The 16,725-nt window shown below is 27.1% G+C and overlaps 1 protein-coding gene across 2 annotated transcripts in view; it reads right to left on the reverse strand.

Moving 5' to 3' along the window:
* Positions 1 to 10,270: 10,270 nt before the first annotated feature.
* Positions 10,271 to 16,725, reverse strand: part of LOC107452495 (uncharacterized) — a 29,779-nt gene continuing 23,324 nt past the window's right edge. For both annotated transcript variants that reach the window (XM_016068980.4, XM_016068979.4), the window contains exons 9-11: positions 14,278 to 14,475; positions 13,794 to 13,868; positions 10,271 to 12,468 (exon numbers count right to left, since the gene is read on the reverse strand). In XM_016068980.4, coding sequence (XP_015924466.3) covers positions 12,418 to 12,468; positions 13,794 to 13,868; positions 14,278 to 14,475 — 324 coding nt within the window. In that variant the 3' untranslated portion in view covers positions 10,271 to 12,417. The remainder of the gene's footprint in view (positions 12,469 to 13,793; positions 13,869 to 14,277; positions 14,476 to 16,725) is intronic.

Genomic DNA, 16,725 nt, shown 5'->3' on the forward strand with positions numbered 1-16,725 from the left:
TAAAAAGGTAACTAAAATGAACTTTGTTGGACCTAAAAGTAGATATTTTATATTACTTGTTACAAAGGGAGATTCCATAAAAGCCTGAAGTAATCTCTTCTAGTTCAGGCATTTGGCAATTCTGTGTGAACCTTCAAGGGACCGAAATTTCAGTTCTGCAAACAATTTTAACTCATTTTTCCCCTTTTATGACACATTATTTAAATAAATGACCCATAAAAAGAAATACAAAAATGATTTAAAAAACGCAGTCACAAAAAAATGTGTTCACTTATTATGACTCTTGCGTACAAAATATCTCAGGGATGGGAAACTGAGATAGAAGAAGCAAACAAGAAAAGAAATGCTATAGTCCACCCAGTAGACAGTTTTAAAAATCAATAGATGCATTTTATGTAGAAATTTCAAAATCACCAAAAAATAAATCAGTCAGATAATAATAACCAATTTCCTCTCTTTTGATTCACTATATCTACAAAAAATAATATAGGCGTGATGTGTATAGCAAGGCATGGGAGCGAACATTTCGTCCACTCTCTCCGGGAGTTCACAATAGCGGTTAGTTTGACTGTAGTTTTAGATGGAAAACTATTATAGGGTAGAATAAGGTTAGGTTCTTATTCCCTTTGCAATTTGTTTGAGTTAGTAAGTCTTCCTAAACATCTGTTTCAATACTTAAGATAACTATAGTAAAAAAACAATCGAATGTTTTTTTTTTCTTTTTTACAGTATTTATATATTATTTAAACTTTACCCAGAACACAAAGTTCACCCTCTTTATTCTGATGGCATATATTCTACATTTAATAGTCAAATTTATCTTTAAGAACAATAAAAAAAATTCAAGTAATTGAATGCAAATAGTCTTAAAAAATAATCATAACTTCAAATGTAAGAAAAATTATTTTAAAAGAGCATAAAGGGTTATTTCTTAAATTAAGTTCGTAATATATTAAGTAGTTTTTTCAATACTTATAATTGTCACCATGAAAATTAAGAAAAACAAAATTCATTAGATCACACAAATTATAACAAATTTTCGGAATCACAGTAAGAAATGTTAGTAGTAGCATAAATTATTGCAGCAATAAAACATTGACTAGTGAATAGAAACAATTCAAATGCAAACATTAGAATGATGAAAGTAAAAGCTATTTTAAAGAAATGCCATTAACTAAGTTGTTACGCAAGACCATTCGATGCAAGACTATTCATATTTTTTATTAACAATTTTAAATTAACTTTGTAATTCCATCTATCAGGTAAAGATTTCCATAAACACCACACATTCAATTAGATTTAAAGAACTCTCTCAGTTTTACTCAAATTACCACTTTAAAAAAAATAGACAAATCAAGACACTTTTTAGTTAATATATTACAAATAATTCTATGGCAATTGATTTCAATTTTAACGCATTACTTACAGAAAATATGAATACAGATTTTACCAATTTAACATGACGAGTAAAGAGCCTTCGAAAGCAAAGAAAATAATAAAAAGATTACTAAAAGAATGTTTTTACTTTCATGTCATTAATATAAAATGTTAGTAAAAGGCAAATATTTTACACCATTAAGTTATATTTGCTAATAGCAAAATTGGAAGTCTTTTTGTCATCTTTAACAATACATATATTGCATAGAAAGTTTTCATTTTGTTAAAAAGTGTTGAACATAAGACAAAGTGATTGGATTTCAATCGAAATCAGTTGTTCAGGTGATCTTTGAACAAAACAGTTAAACATAAATATTTCATAAAAACTTAAGTGAGAAACGTAGAGTTCCAAAACCATCTCAATCAATTTTCAGAAATATTTTTCTGTATTTAGGTTAAGGTTTTTGACTATTTAAAAATAGCTTCCATCGCTTCAGTTTCCTGGAGTTCTATATTGTAATAAAAATATGATTTGAGCTGGTTTTGAAACCAAATGCCTTTAAAGAAACATGACTAGACAACCTATAAATATGTACAAGCATAGAATAGTTAAATTAAACCAAGATTCAAGGTAATGAAAATTGGTGTTAAAGAATTACAAAAAAAAGTATGAGAAATGATAACAAGAGAATATGACAAACCTTCTACTATCCAATTTAATTTCATGGTAAACTAAAAATTACAAAAACAAAAGGTAGCTCAAAAGTTTCTATTTAATAAAATATAGCAACATGAATATCATTTAAATTACAATGATATTAAGTATGATTTCGATAAAACAAAAAATCTTTCTTGAATATTCTCGAAAAAAGAATAAATCCCTATTAGACCTTATATTTGTTACATAAGCGATAACTGCCAAACTCATTTGAGTTATTATACAAGTGGACTTTTATTTAAAAAACCAAAATGCAAAAACATCTGAACTAATTGCATAAACAAGTACTTAATACATAATTCATTCAATTTCATTCATGAAAACAGAAAAATTCTGCCACACGCATTATTGTCCACAAAAAGTCCATGGTTTACAAATAATTTCTGAAACTATTTCAATTGATCAACAACAATTTTATTTTGAAAGATATTATGTTCCAAAAGAATTCATATTCTATTCTGAAGGACAGATGTGGCATATGAGATGTCATAAACTGGGTGATGACTATCTTATGTTTTGTGTTTCATTTTATAACTGGCCATTTTTCAACAGGTTAATTTTTTTTAAAAGATTAGTTATCACAGTGAGAAAAAAAATCTATTTTTATATATATCTTTTTAAAAATAATGCAAGTTGTAACTGTATTATAAAAAACCAGTCATGTTTTCAAATATACAAAGAAGTCTCACTATGGACCTCTTTTTTTAATCATACACTATATAAAGATTGGACAGTAGAGAGGGTTCATTGAAATATTCAAGATCAGTATAAAGTATTGCAAAATAAAAATAGTTATTCAAAAATAATTTCACTGTAGTAAGAGCTTTAAGACTCAAAATAAACATAAAATGCACGTCTCTGCACAACCATCCTCTAGACAACGTCATAAAAATTCATGTGAATAGTAGATCAAATTTAATGACAATGAAATATCTAAAAATGTGCTGACCTAAAAACATGTTTTATATGTACACTTTTTTATGCATAAAAACGTGCACTTATCATTTAAAAAAAAAAAAACACTCAAAAGGAATGACAGAACAAAAAGATTTATAAATGACTGGTGATGAAGTTACAAACAGTGTTTAAAACGCTATTTATAGTTTGTCTCATTTGAATTATATTTCTAGGAGATTTGCTGACCAAAATTTTAGTTAAGTGGCTACTAAACCTACTGCTTTTGAGCATTTTATTAGTAAGGCAGACATGAAATTACAATTTCCTGTCAATGATAAAAAAAAATGTATCGAATGGGTTGTAAGAATGCAGAAATGGAGGGGGGGGGGATGCCAACCTTTTTTGAAATGGTAAGAAATATTTAAAAGTAAAGCAAATTTAAATCTAGGACAAATAAATCAGTAATAATTCTGTGAAATATTTTGTAAACCAAAATAAAACCTTGAATAGAGATATCAGCAATTACAGGAAAAATTTAGAAATAAAAATGAAATAGAGCAATTGAAATCTTAATTACAATATTTTTTCCTACAGTGCAATTTTTAAAAAAACTTTATTTAAATCAAAATATTTGAAGCTTGATTGATATTGAAGGTTTTAACCAGGGAAATAAAACATAAATGATTATTATTTGATATTAAAAATAGGCTTTTATATATTATATATATATATATATATATATATATATATATATATATATATCATAAAAGTGAGTGAAACATTGAAATTTTCTATTAATTGCCTGTAAAATAATTTCTTCATTAATATGTATATATATATTTAGTTATATAAATGCTTTAAAAAACCTATTAAATATGTAATTTGTATATGTATATTTAAATAAAGAAAGACTTCTGCTAAGAGTAATTTAGAATAAACGTTTTATAACATTTCGCGTTTAAAATTTATTTTTTCTTGATTTGAATACGAACTGAGAAATTCAGTCTAGGTCTTTAAAAATTCTTGAATAAGTTGAGCTTGAGTTAAAAAAATTATGATTTTTTTTTTAATTCAGCGATTAGTTTGTAATAATTACAACATAATTTTGACCATTTTAGTTTTAATATTGTTTTCAAATAATATTAATCATTCTATCACAGTTTTGATTGGTTAATGTAAAATGTTTAATTTTTTTTTTCAATTGTGATTTTTTCTAACTCTCGTATCAAGTTGACCTTTCGATTCTAATTAGATTGCCCTCGACTCAATAAATATAAACTCTAGGTTTACCCCAATTATTTTTCCCATCAAGAAATAACTGATAGTTGTAGCCCACAGAACGGGAATGAGAAGGTAAACCTCAAATGTGAATATCATCGCTAATTAAGTGGCCTGTATTTCAAACTTGTTGGGCAGGAGTTTAAAACTTGTGTTTTGAACTAAATGAAATATAGTTTGTTCTATGTAGCCAATTAGTACAGTAAAACCTCTCAGGAGCTCTCCGTTCCACAGTAAAGTGGTCGTTCTCAGAGGTTACATCCAATGACTTTGTTATCAAAGGTACACAACTTTTTACAAGCGATTTTAATTTTGTCATTTTCATAATGCAGAAATGCCACTTGTGTTGGCCTCAAGAATTCCGGATACATGAAAAATATTTGTTGTCATTAAAAATGATCCCAATTGATATAATTATGCGTAAATTACCCATAATGAATGATAATGCTATTTTAAATAAATAAACAACTATGTTTCTTCAGCTTGCATTTAATTTTATATCATGAAAATTAGCTAGCTTTAAAGGATGAGAACAGATTTGCTTGTTTAAGATGCTTTTTTTTCCAGTTTAACGTTCAACTCGTCAATAAAAATGACCCCTATTGATTGATTTGTCATGAGTAGTTAATCAATAAGCTAAAAAATTAGTTAGCTTTAAAGATGATGTTTGTTTGTTTGAGATGCTTGTTTTTTCTAAAATAACTTTTTTCTAATTAAAGTTTCAACTTTAAAAGGTAAATCATTGATAGCATCCTCTTTAGTGCAGCACTACAACATGAGGTGGATATCCTCAAAAAGAGCTCTCTAAATGAAAGTATTTTGAATACATTTTAATCTACTTATTTGTTTTGTAAAATCAGATTTTTATTTTTTTGTGTTTCCTCATTTGACTTTTTCCACATTTGAAGCAGATGTTTTCCCAAAAGTGGTCGTAAATAGAGGCTTCACTGTTCAACTATTGGCAAAATATAATGAGATGAAACTATTATGGAAACTTTTATCTCAAATATATAAGTTTCAGTAGCCTTTACAGAAAAGTTTATATAGTTAGATTTTTGTACATAAAGAGACATTTTAGGGGAGAAAAACTGTTCTAATGACTCCTTAGCAAGCGCTTTTATAGAAAAGGAAATATTTAATAATTTTTTTTTGTTTTTCTAAATGCTACTTTTTTTCATAATTAAAAGCTACTTCATTTAAATATTCAAAATGCTTAGGAATTTTTAAGTTTTTTTTTCTTTTTTACTTTAAGCATTTTTTACTTGAAAATTATTATTTTTTCTTTAAAAAAAGTAAAATAAAAAGCGCATCACTTAGATAAATTTGCTCATATTAAAAGAGTCAATTACTAGACCAAGATTAATTTAATCTGTTTATGAGGAAAGAAACTAGGCTCATTAAGAAACAAAATGGTATGATTTAGAATAATGTTATATTTCAACATCTGCTTATGAGGATCCTGACTCTTAAGGAAGGGGGGGGGGGAACTATAATATACAATTTAGAAAAATACTGTACTCCTATAATCCCACTAAGATGTTTATAACTTAATAAGTGATGTTAATGCTTAATAAAAAACTATTAACAATATATGTATTACATAAAGTGAAAAACACGGTTAAAATGAAAATAATAGAAGTGTTACTTAATAATGGAACACATAATCTCAATAATGCATAACATACAAGCATATATTTATTACCATGATATATTCATTATGTATAATCATTAGATATTAATATATTCACATAATATATAACATATCATAATAATGACTATATGCAAAATAGGATCATTAAAACAATGTATTGGTATAGATATTAACAGAATTTAGATTTAAAGGGTGAAGATCTATAACAGTTGGCATTCCCATAAACAAAAACACTGCACACAATTGGGGGAGAGATATTTTGAAGTTGCGTTACAAAACATTAATATTAAAAAAGAAATAAAAATCACAGAAAAGTTATAGAATGTTGAGTTATGTAAAATATGGCCAACATTCATGAAGTTTAACAAGCCATCAGAATTTATTTTAGATGAATGCAAGTTTGAATAATTTTGGATTTTTATCACAGTGGGTAAAAATATTTGGTGATCCAAAACAATGATAAAAGCAAATAAAAAAAATATATACAACACATAAATAACAATGTTCTTTCTAGATACATTAAAACTTGTTCTTGCGATCACATAACAAAAAACTAGTAAATCAAAATAATAATATTTTGATGATCACAGTAATAAATCATGAAAAAAACAACAGGATTTTTCCACAAAGATGTAAACAAAAGATATGAAACAAAGAAAACAATGGCAAATATTTGCAATAAAATTATATCAATTTTAACAAATAAGTATATATATATACTATTTACAGTGAAATTTAAAACAATTTCAAAAATAAAAATATTTATTTTTTCAAACAAGAATAAATTTAAAAGGAAGCACAAACCAACGTAAGCAATAAAAAAATTAAAATAATCTCACTACAAAAATGTTTCAGCTGTTTGACTAAAATGATGATGAAAACTAAATACTTACAATATCTTGAATTTCAAAGCATGTTAATTACATAAATTACCTTGTGGTAATTTACATTAACCTAAGTAGTCAATTAACAAAATATACATAACTAAAACTGGATTGACTGCTAAAATTAATTGAACACTTAATTTATAAGTAGCCTATTAACATGCTTTTCAAATTATAAATTCCTTTTTTAACCACAAGGCTAAAAATTTATTTTGAATTCCCAAGATGTATTGACACATGCTTTTAGAAAAATGAATTAATTTAGCCAAATTAATACAAAAAGAATAATAATAAAGTTGGCACAATCCAAATTACAGTGACCTTTCCATTATAATGATAGAAAGCTCATTTATCATTTAATGGCCATTAAAATATCTGAAACAAGCAGTTCCTTCTAATATACCAACTAAAATTTTTGTATCTTTTTCATATATTCCTAAGAAAATCAGCCTGTAGATAATCATTTTAACGTGTTTACATTTAAAATTAGTAGGGCTAAGATGCTTTTTTTAGTCCTAAAGGGTATTATTCACATTTCTTGATCATTTGTTTTTTAGAATTCTTCTCAGTCATACGTCTGAAATTTGAAATATTTTCCATTTTTCGAGCACAAATTTCTCATTTTTTACTTTAAATGTGCTCCAATAACAAGCATTGATGTTGAGAAGATAAAAAAATTAGTTTCAGGACCACAGACCATTTTTTCTTAAATTTAAAAAACATTTGATAATACAATACAATTTTCATGTTTTTGAATATATATTTATCGGATACATTTTTTTACATATATTTTATACAAAAAATTTTATTTATTTATTTTCATGTTAAATTTATGAATATAAGTTCTGATTATATTTTTAAAAGCTAACTTAAAACATGTTTTCACTTAAAGATCTTTTTTGATGATTTTTAGATTTTTGAATTTATAGGTCATCAACATCTCAGCCCAGATAATCAGTCTTCAATATGAAAAGTTTATTAGAATAAATTAAAATGATTGATTGCAACATGTTATGTTTAACAAGTTGCATTATTATCAATTATTTTGTGAGTTTCTTAATTATTTTAAAGGTATAATATGAATTTGTTAAAATAAGTACAGTAGTTAATTACGATTAATTATTAATTTGTTAAATTATGATTAAATTCCCATAACATTTTTGCCATAATTTTGAGCATTGAGAGTCATTATTTTGCTTTTAATATCCTTAAATTTTATTCAGTAGCATTAATTATTTTTCAAAACAAAAGCCAAGAATAAAAAACATCTAAAAAATACTGGATAAACTCCAAAAACAGTCTCATTTGTTGGAAACAGCATGGAATAAACAATATAATAATAGATGTAATAAAGGGTGAAGTTAAGACAACTTTTGATTGAATGACGGACATCTTATTAATTGAGGAGAATATATTAAAAACGATTTCATTTCATCCATTAAGGGTATTCCTACATTTTGGGTTAAGTAATGAAAAACACTAAGAACGATTAATTACAAAAAATATTTATTACAACTTGTTCATTTTTATGTCACCTAAATATTCATAAAGAATACAAATAAGAAGCCAATTAGAGTATTTCAGAAAAGTTAGACTTTCATACTAAATATGGAATAAGGTTTAATTTTTGTTAAATTATTTATTTTATTACCTTCTTTCATAGATTTGGTCAAAATTTTATTATCAGTTTGAATATTCTTTTTTTTTATTTAAGGAAACTGTAAAGTAACTTAAAATTCTTTTTAAAAAATTTGATTTCCGACGTTTAAATTTGCTTTAATGATGTTTATTATATTTTAGGTATTTCTTCTACACACGTCAATTATTCTTATGGATTTAACAAACAAAAAAATAGGAAGTAAAAAAAATATTTACTTAGCTATGATGTGACAGATTTAAACCATTTTCCTCTCGAAAAAATATGAAACTAAAAAGTCATCATACACTGTCAAAAAACAAATGCAAGATTGAAATTTTAAGTTTAAAGTGGCGCTTAAGGATTGGTGAAAACTTTAGTTCAATTTCGCTGAAACCTGCATTGCAGTTATAATATTTGAAATCACATTTTTATTTAATTTTATGAAGAATTGCTTAGTTTAATCACTATTTTTACAACACAAAATAATCGCAGTAGAATTTTTTTCAGCACAGGTAAGCTCATGAAAACATTTAAGAAAACTAATATTTTGTAGTCTGAGCTACAGTAACCAAGGGCAAATTTCGAAATATTTTTTTGCACTTCTGAATCTAACAGTGGAGGAGAAATTTGCCTTCAGAACTGATTCCTTCAGCAATTTGTTGGAAAACAAAAAATTATATCCCGGCAAAGTTGCTTTGGTTTATGGCACCTAATCAAGAGAACAAGTTGTAATAATTAAATGGGTATTTTGTGACCATTGTTTGTAATAACATTAATTACTATAAATTTCTTGCAAGAAATGAATGTAACAATTTATCTGAAAATACATAGAAAAACAGTTCTTTAGTCAAAAAAACCCACCGACAACTAGAAATAAGTCGAAACAAAACATCAAACGCGCAATTGCATAACAAGAAAAATTAACAATCTCAATTATTTAAATATATTATGAATGATGGCAATGCTTTACAATAACAATTATTCTAACACATTATATATATATATATATATATAGATATTTATTATATACATGTATTTATACATGCAATTAAGGGCAACAGGCAAAAACTCATGAGCTAAAATTATATATAAAGGAAGTAAAACAATTCATTTTTAAATATATATATATATATAACTTCAACTATATCTACATACAAAACTTGGAATATATCTCAAATTCACAATAGTCTTATTTGTACAGAGTATGCACACATGCTAAAATATGCTGTTAAAAAATTGAAGATAAAATTAACTATTCAAAGCTAGTTTAATTACAAATGCAAAGCTAAAACGGAGTTGCTGCTTCCAAATTAATATATTAGCAAAACAGTGATATAAGGCATATTAAACAGATAATACAATCTTTAAGCCTTAAAAAGCTAATGAAATATTTAGATTCGTTTTTAAATTTTATATAAAAGAGAGTAATATTACTTTTATAAATTAAATGTTTATAATAATTTGAAGAAAAAACTCATTAAGTTTTGTTATTTTTATAGTTAGTATCAAAATGCAAAAGTTTCAGTTAACAATATTAATTATAAATAGAAAGCCACCAAGTTGAAAAAAAAGAGACTTGTTGAAATAGGCTTCTAAATTTAAAGGAAAATACTAATCAAATCATACATTTATAAATATTAACTTAAAGAATTTTTTCTTCCTCCTGAAAACAGTTTTACATAAAGAATAATAATTTATAGGTTTAATATTCAGTAAACTAATAAATTATTATTTACAAATTATAACAATTAATATAAACTTGAAAGTATTTCAGCATTGAGAATTTTTAATATTAAGTAGAAACTGGCAATGTAAAGTTGAAATAATTTTTGTTTTTGTTTTTTTGCAGAAATGGGCCAAGATAAAAACATATAAAAAAAAAATTTTCAAACAATAAATATAAAAACTGAAACTTAATTATGATTTACATATACAGCGTCAAACATTTAGACATCTTTGTAACTATATATATTTCTTTTAAAATCAATAGCTAGCTACATTTTTTACAAGTCGCAACACAACTTTTCGGGGAAAAAACATCTCCGTTTTAGAATGGAACAGCAAACTCCAACATCTTTGGTATAATAATGAACTGGCAGGTACTGAATCCAAGAATTGGTGGACAGGACTCCATCAGTATTCTAACACTACAGTGTTTTTTTTATTATTTCTCTCGCATTTTTAGCCTGACCACACTTGATCATGCAATTATCACATGTATGTTAGGTCACTTTGACCATCACCGGTTCCAGTTAGAGACTGATGTCAGGTAACAAGGATAAAGAAATTTATAAACGCAGCGTAAATGTTACAACGAGAATGAATATAAAAACCTAAATTTGACTGGTCGAATTGGAGATAATTAATCCATTCTACTCGGTTAAAGCTTTAATGGGAGTAATTGCGTCGCGGAGTGAAAAACCTTGAAAATTTCATGTGCAAAAAATTCAATATCAATTTATATATTATATATTTTTCATATTTAAAGTAATTTTTTTCAATCAGATTTATAATTAAATGACCTACTAATGATGAATATGACATCTTTATAGCAACTAATCTTAGTTCTTACAAGAATCGCGATGTTGAATTTTCAAAATCGCGTGAATATGAATCGTGACGTTGGATTTTAAGATCGTGTGACTATATTATTTTAAAATTGTGTGAACTCAAATCACAATGTACGATTTTTAAACCGCGTGAATACGCATCGCAAATTGTAACTTTCAAATTAGGAAAGACGAAAATGGATGTTCGATATTCAAAACGTGTGAATACGAATCGCGATATAAACGGATTGCGGTGTCGTTTTAAATATTCAAACTGACGAAAATCCGCCAAACCAAAACAATCAATTGGCGGAATTCTGCCCATTGAAAGAAAAATCACATGTATGTAAGTGTCTCGTTATAGAGAATGAGCGGAAGCTTCAAAATTTGGATTTTAGATTGAGGAATTCCGTGAATAATTCGTCAGATTATAAGTTTTTGATCAGCCTCGAAGTCCGAGAACCGACGGTCTCGAGACACGTGGAATTCCGCGATATTCTCCAAAAACTCATATTCTCTGCTTTTAATTTTTTCACAGGGAAGGATAATACAATTTTTAAGAATCTCCAACACCAGCTGAAACTAGTTCTAAAGAATCCTGGTCAGTGAAAGCCTGAAACTATGTCATAAGTTGATAAAGCAAAATATGAATATATTATTAGGTAGCTGCCTAATAATTTTCAATGCTGATGTTTTTCATAGTTAAGGGTTATAATGTGGAAAATAACATGTATTCTAGTTATTGACTTCAGGCCTAACTGACTAGGTTTGGTTACATTCAAGATCAGCTGGTTCAAGGTGTTAGAGATTCTTGATAGTTGTTGAATCTCCAACTCCAACCGGTTAAACCCAGGTTTATTTGCTCTTCTTGCTTTTTCAGCAATGACAGTTTTTTTTTAGCACATCCTTACTTTTGCGGGTGAATAGGATACGGGTTAAAATTAGATTTTGAAACATATAAATAAAAATTTCAATAAGATTGTGAACCTAATTTATTTTTCAAAAAGCTTCACTGTGGAAAATCTTAAATGCTCTTTTTGATTTTAGATAAGCAGATTAATAGTCTTTTTTTTAAAAAAAGAAACAGATTCATATGATGTAAAAAATTTGGTTTCATTAAAAAAAAAAGGAGAGAAATCCAATAACAGAAAAAAGTAATTTACAAATATATGATACATATTTGCAAAGTTAAAAGAAATAAATATTTTTGTGACCTTCAGTATCCTTGGAACCTTCAACCAGCAGTTTCAGATGGACTTGATAGAAAAGAATACTTTAAAATGCGTGCAAATATACATAATGAGTAATATTACTCGAATGGTTTCTAACGTCGACCGCTTTATGCTGGTTTCATGTCTTTTATTCAAAAAAGAATTTAGAGGCTGGGTAATAGGAAATGAGAGTCAATGAGCTCAATCAGTTTGTCACCTGTACTTGTCACAGGCATTCCACATTTCAAGAAGATCTTGAAACATCTATAAGAAAAAAATAAACAATAATAAATGGAATACTGAATAGGTTAAAAGGAGTAACATAATTTTATTCCATGAAACTTCTTGCCAAAATGTTGCACGTTTACGAATATGCTTTAAAGGAAATAATCGTTGGTTAACATACCAACACTTAATATACACGTATTTCTACCATAGTCAGTCAAATGACCGGAGTTGATTGAGTGTATGAAATGTGGATTTTAGGAAGGAAATAAACTAAAAACACTTTATTATAATGAAACAAAATTGTATATTGCCAATTTTTATGCATTACAAACACAAAGAATAAGAATTTTTAATACCTTGCTCAACGTATATTTAACATACCACCTTGATCAAAAAGTTCCCGGAATTTATTCAGAAAATTAGAAATACAAGTTTATTCATCTAAATCTATATTATCCCCTTCAAAGTAATCCCCATCGACTGTAACACACTTATGACAGCACTTGATCCAATCCTTGAAACATTTTTATATTCGGTTTTTGGTATATCCATAAGTGCTTCCAGCGATTTTTACTTTGATGAATGCCATTACCATTTGATGAACGCCATTCACTTGCCTGATGTCTGGATTGCGTGTCGTACTCATAAACCCACGTTATGAGTTTAGTGACCGGTTTTGGCATGTTTAGTGTTAAGCTTTATTTTACAACTAGCGGTGAACATCCAACCAATTTGTGAGTTTTTGACTATATCAAAGTTCAAATTCGCAGCTATGTAATTTTGAACCCAACCTGGAATACAGGGAAATCCCTGGATCGAGCAATGCAACAAACTAGTATCGGTAGGAGGACTACTCGACGGAGATAACCCACATTTCATTACAATGAGAGGAAAACCATGCAAGTGCACAATTGAATGATTAGTTTAGTGAAAAATTCTATGCTTAAAAGATAGAATTGTACAAAAATGTACTCAAATTAAGACTGACATCAAAACATTATAACATTTATAATAATAAATCATTTAGTTTGAATTGAAATTTGATTATAATTTGAGAAATATCATTACAAAAAGGAGGGAAAAGACATTTTATAAAATAAAATAAAAACTAGCTCCTCAGATATTTGATCGGTGTCGGCAAAACAATATCATTAAAAAGGGGAAAAGACATTTATAAAAGAAAAAAAATTTAACACCCAAGATATGTAATTAATGTAAGCCAAACAATATTATTAAAAAAGGGGGAAGACATTCATAAAAGAAAAAAAAATAGCCTCAGACAACTAATGAGTGTCAGCCAAACAATATTCCTAAAAAGTGGGTGGGGGGAGATATTCATAAAAGAAAGAAAAAAATTTCACCTCAGATATCCAATCAGTGTCAGCCAAACAATCTTCAAGAATAGCAGTGTCATCTTGCTTTTGAACTTCTTTTACCTATAATAGTAATTAGAAATGAAAAACGGATATTTTTACTGACAAAGTTAGCAAATTATTGATTTAAAACACTCAGTGAAAAAAAAAGTTACAGAAATTGTGACATAGTTTCAAAGGAAAATTTAAAATATAAGTTTTAGTGTAAGTCAACCAGAGGAAAATAATGTTTTTTTTTTAAGAAAGCTACCCATTCATAATAATATTTAACTGCATTATCTGAAGCCCTCCGGCAAAAAAGAATTCGGATCTGGTCTGAAATGTTTCATCTAACAAGAATAAAATTATTTTCCCCGTTTAGTTGACTTGGAAAAAATAGAATAGTTCTTAAAATTTAGAACTAAAACAAAACTAGTTAAAAATGAGTACTTTTGAGCATGAAAATGAAATGAGCAAAAGATGAGATGTATACCTTTTTACAACTTGATAAATAGAAGTGGTATCGATGGTGATGCAAGCGACTGTAGAGAGTGACTGTTTGTACACAGGTCCCACACAGTGGGAAATCACTCATTAGATTGCTCTCTTCACTTTTACTCTCAAGGGTCAAAGCATCGTAGATTGACCCATGAAAATGGGCAATATATTGGATTTTGTTTATATTGCACACCTGAAAATAAAAGACAACATCATCAGAAATACTGAATCACCAATGGATAAATGAGAGTCTTTAAAACATTCATAATTCTTAGATTTTGTCATTTAACTTAAAAGTGTTCAGCCCTGCAACATTGTCGCAGTTCTTGCAGAAAGAATTTCCTTTAGAAAGTAAAAAAAATCTGGTTTTCTTTTTCCGCAAATTTTTTTTCTCTCTAAAATTATATTTAAAAGATGCCTTTTTCGCGCATCGGAGGGGAAAGAAATGTTCTTAATTTTTCGATTTTTATTTGAGAAGAATGAAAAATGAAGAACATTGAAGCAAAAAATTTCTTTTCTGTAGAAATGTTTGAAAGATTTTTTTCCCTCCACAATTATACTCGAGGTATACCTTTTTCAAGCATCAGAGGGGAAGAAATGCTCCTGATTTTTTGAATTCCCTTTTGGGAAAAATTAAAAAAAAAATTGGTTTTCTTTTCTTTCTCTGAATTTACGCTTTTTAATTATTATTTTTTTATGTGATGATGATTTACAAAATGCGAAAAAAGAAATAATGAGTGTGTTTTCCTCTTACAAAATGTGAGAATATTGCCCATGATATTTGAATAAAAAAAATATTTCATATTCATTTTTAAAAAAATGCATACAATTTTATTATATCCAAATAGGCATTTCTTTGTAAATACAGTACAGAACCCGTTATCCGGAAATCAGAAAACCGGAAAACCAAAAAACCGGAACAAAATTCGATAAATTTTCCCACCATTTAAAAAAAAAAAATTTTTTTTTTCTTATAAGATTTTAGGATTTTTCTTTATTTTTTGAAAGATGTTTACCTTACCATCATTTTGGAAATAATCATTAATGTATTACTTCATCGTTTATTCTTCTTTTTTAGATTATTTTCAACTATTTTTATTTTTTTCAGTTGGGTTAAAACGGCTTTTTGTATCGATTCAGAAAACCGGAAAAATCAGTTATCCGGAATAGCGATGGTCCCGATCGTTCCGGATAATCGGTTACCTACTGTACAACGTTTCTGTTACTTAACATGTACTTAACATGTTACTTAACATTAATAACATGTGTATTAGTTATTATTAAAAGTATGTTGTAGAAAGTTATGATTGCTAGAGATGTTTGTCGCAGAAAGCCCCAAAAAATTCTGCCACAGGAAAGTTCATGCATCTTTTTATCCAATTAAGAATGTGTACATACATATGCTTTCAAAAATAAACATTAGAAAATTAATATTCGGACATTTTAAGATTTTTCCAGTGCAGCTATCATTCTATATTTTTAAAAACATTTCCTATTACATTCCTATTTCAACATTTCCTATTGTTTTAGATCCTATTTGTGACCAATTTTGTTATTTAAATGGAAGTAATTTTTCTAGGAAAAAAAAAAGAAGTGTAAAAGGCATTTTTAATGATTAAAAAAGTATTTTAATTTATGTCTTCGTAAATGATCATAATTTTTATCCAAATTTTAATATAATGTGTAAATTGTTTATGAAAAGGTCGCAAATAAAATCTTCTGCTTCTCGTAACTAAAATAAAGAAAAAAAATGTTTTTCAAAGTAATCTGTCAATTGCAATCGAATCGGTTACAAAATCGGTCGAACGGTTCCCGAGAAATCGAGTCTTAAATATCTCTTCTATAATTCGATTTCTGGAGAACTATTCGACGGATTTCGTTCAAAATTTGTATTTTGCTATATAAAATAACACTCTTAAAACTGGCGTAAAAACTTATATACCTTACAATTCAAAATTTCTATATCTGTTAAAAATAAAATAATAAATAATTATTAAAAATTATTTTTTGTAATGAATTATCTTTGGATAAATGAATTTTAAAATTACATGAAAATTTTTTCAATGTGCTCAAGGTATGCCAAAATATTAAAAAAATTTATTTAACATTAAGGGGTCTCAACCTGAGCAAACTATAGTGACCCTATTTTTCAGATTTCAGCTACCCTTATATTTTGAGGAAACCAAAGCTTGCAGAAAAATTTTATGTTTTTTTTTTTGTGTGCAATTTTGTAACTAAAAATATTGTCTGCACTAATTAACAGATTTGAAATCATTGAGACTGAGTGCATCACATCAAAAGTAATTCAGGGAGTCCTTCTTTTTTTGACACAAAAATTCCAAAAGAAGATTTTATTTACTGTGATTTAATATGTGTTACAGATCCAGAATTTTTTTCTTTACATTTCTAACTAAAGCGCTTGAGCAAATTTTATGATGAGTCC

Source organism: Parasteatoda tepidariorum, chromosome 4, assembly GCF_982258835.1.
Source record: "Parasteatoda tepidariorum strain Cologne lab strain chromosome 4, Ptep-v5.0, whole genome shotgun sequence".
Lineage (NCBI taxonomy): Eukaryota > Metazoa > Arthropoda > Arachnida > Araneae > Theridiidae > Parasteatoda > Parasteatoda tepidariorum.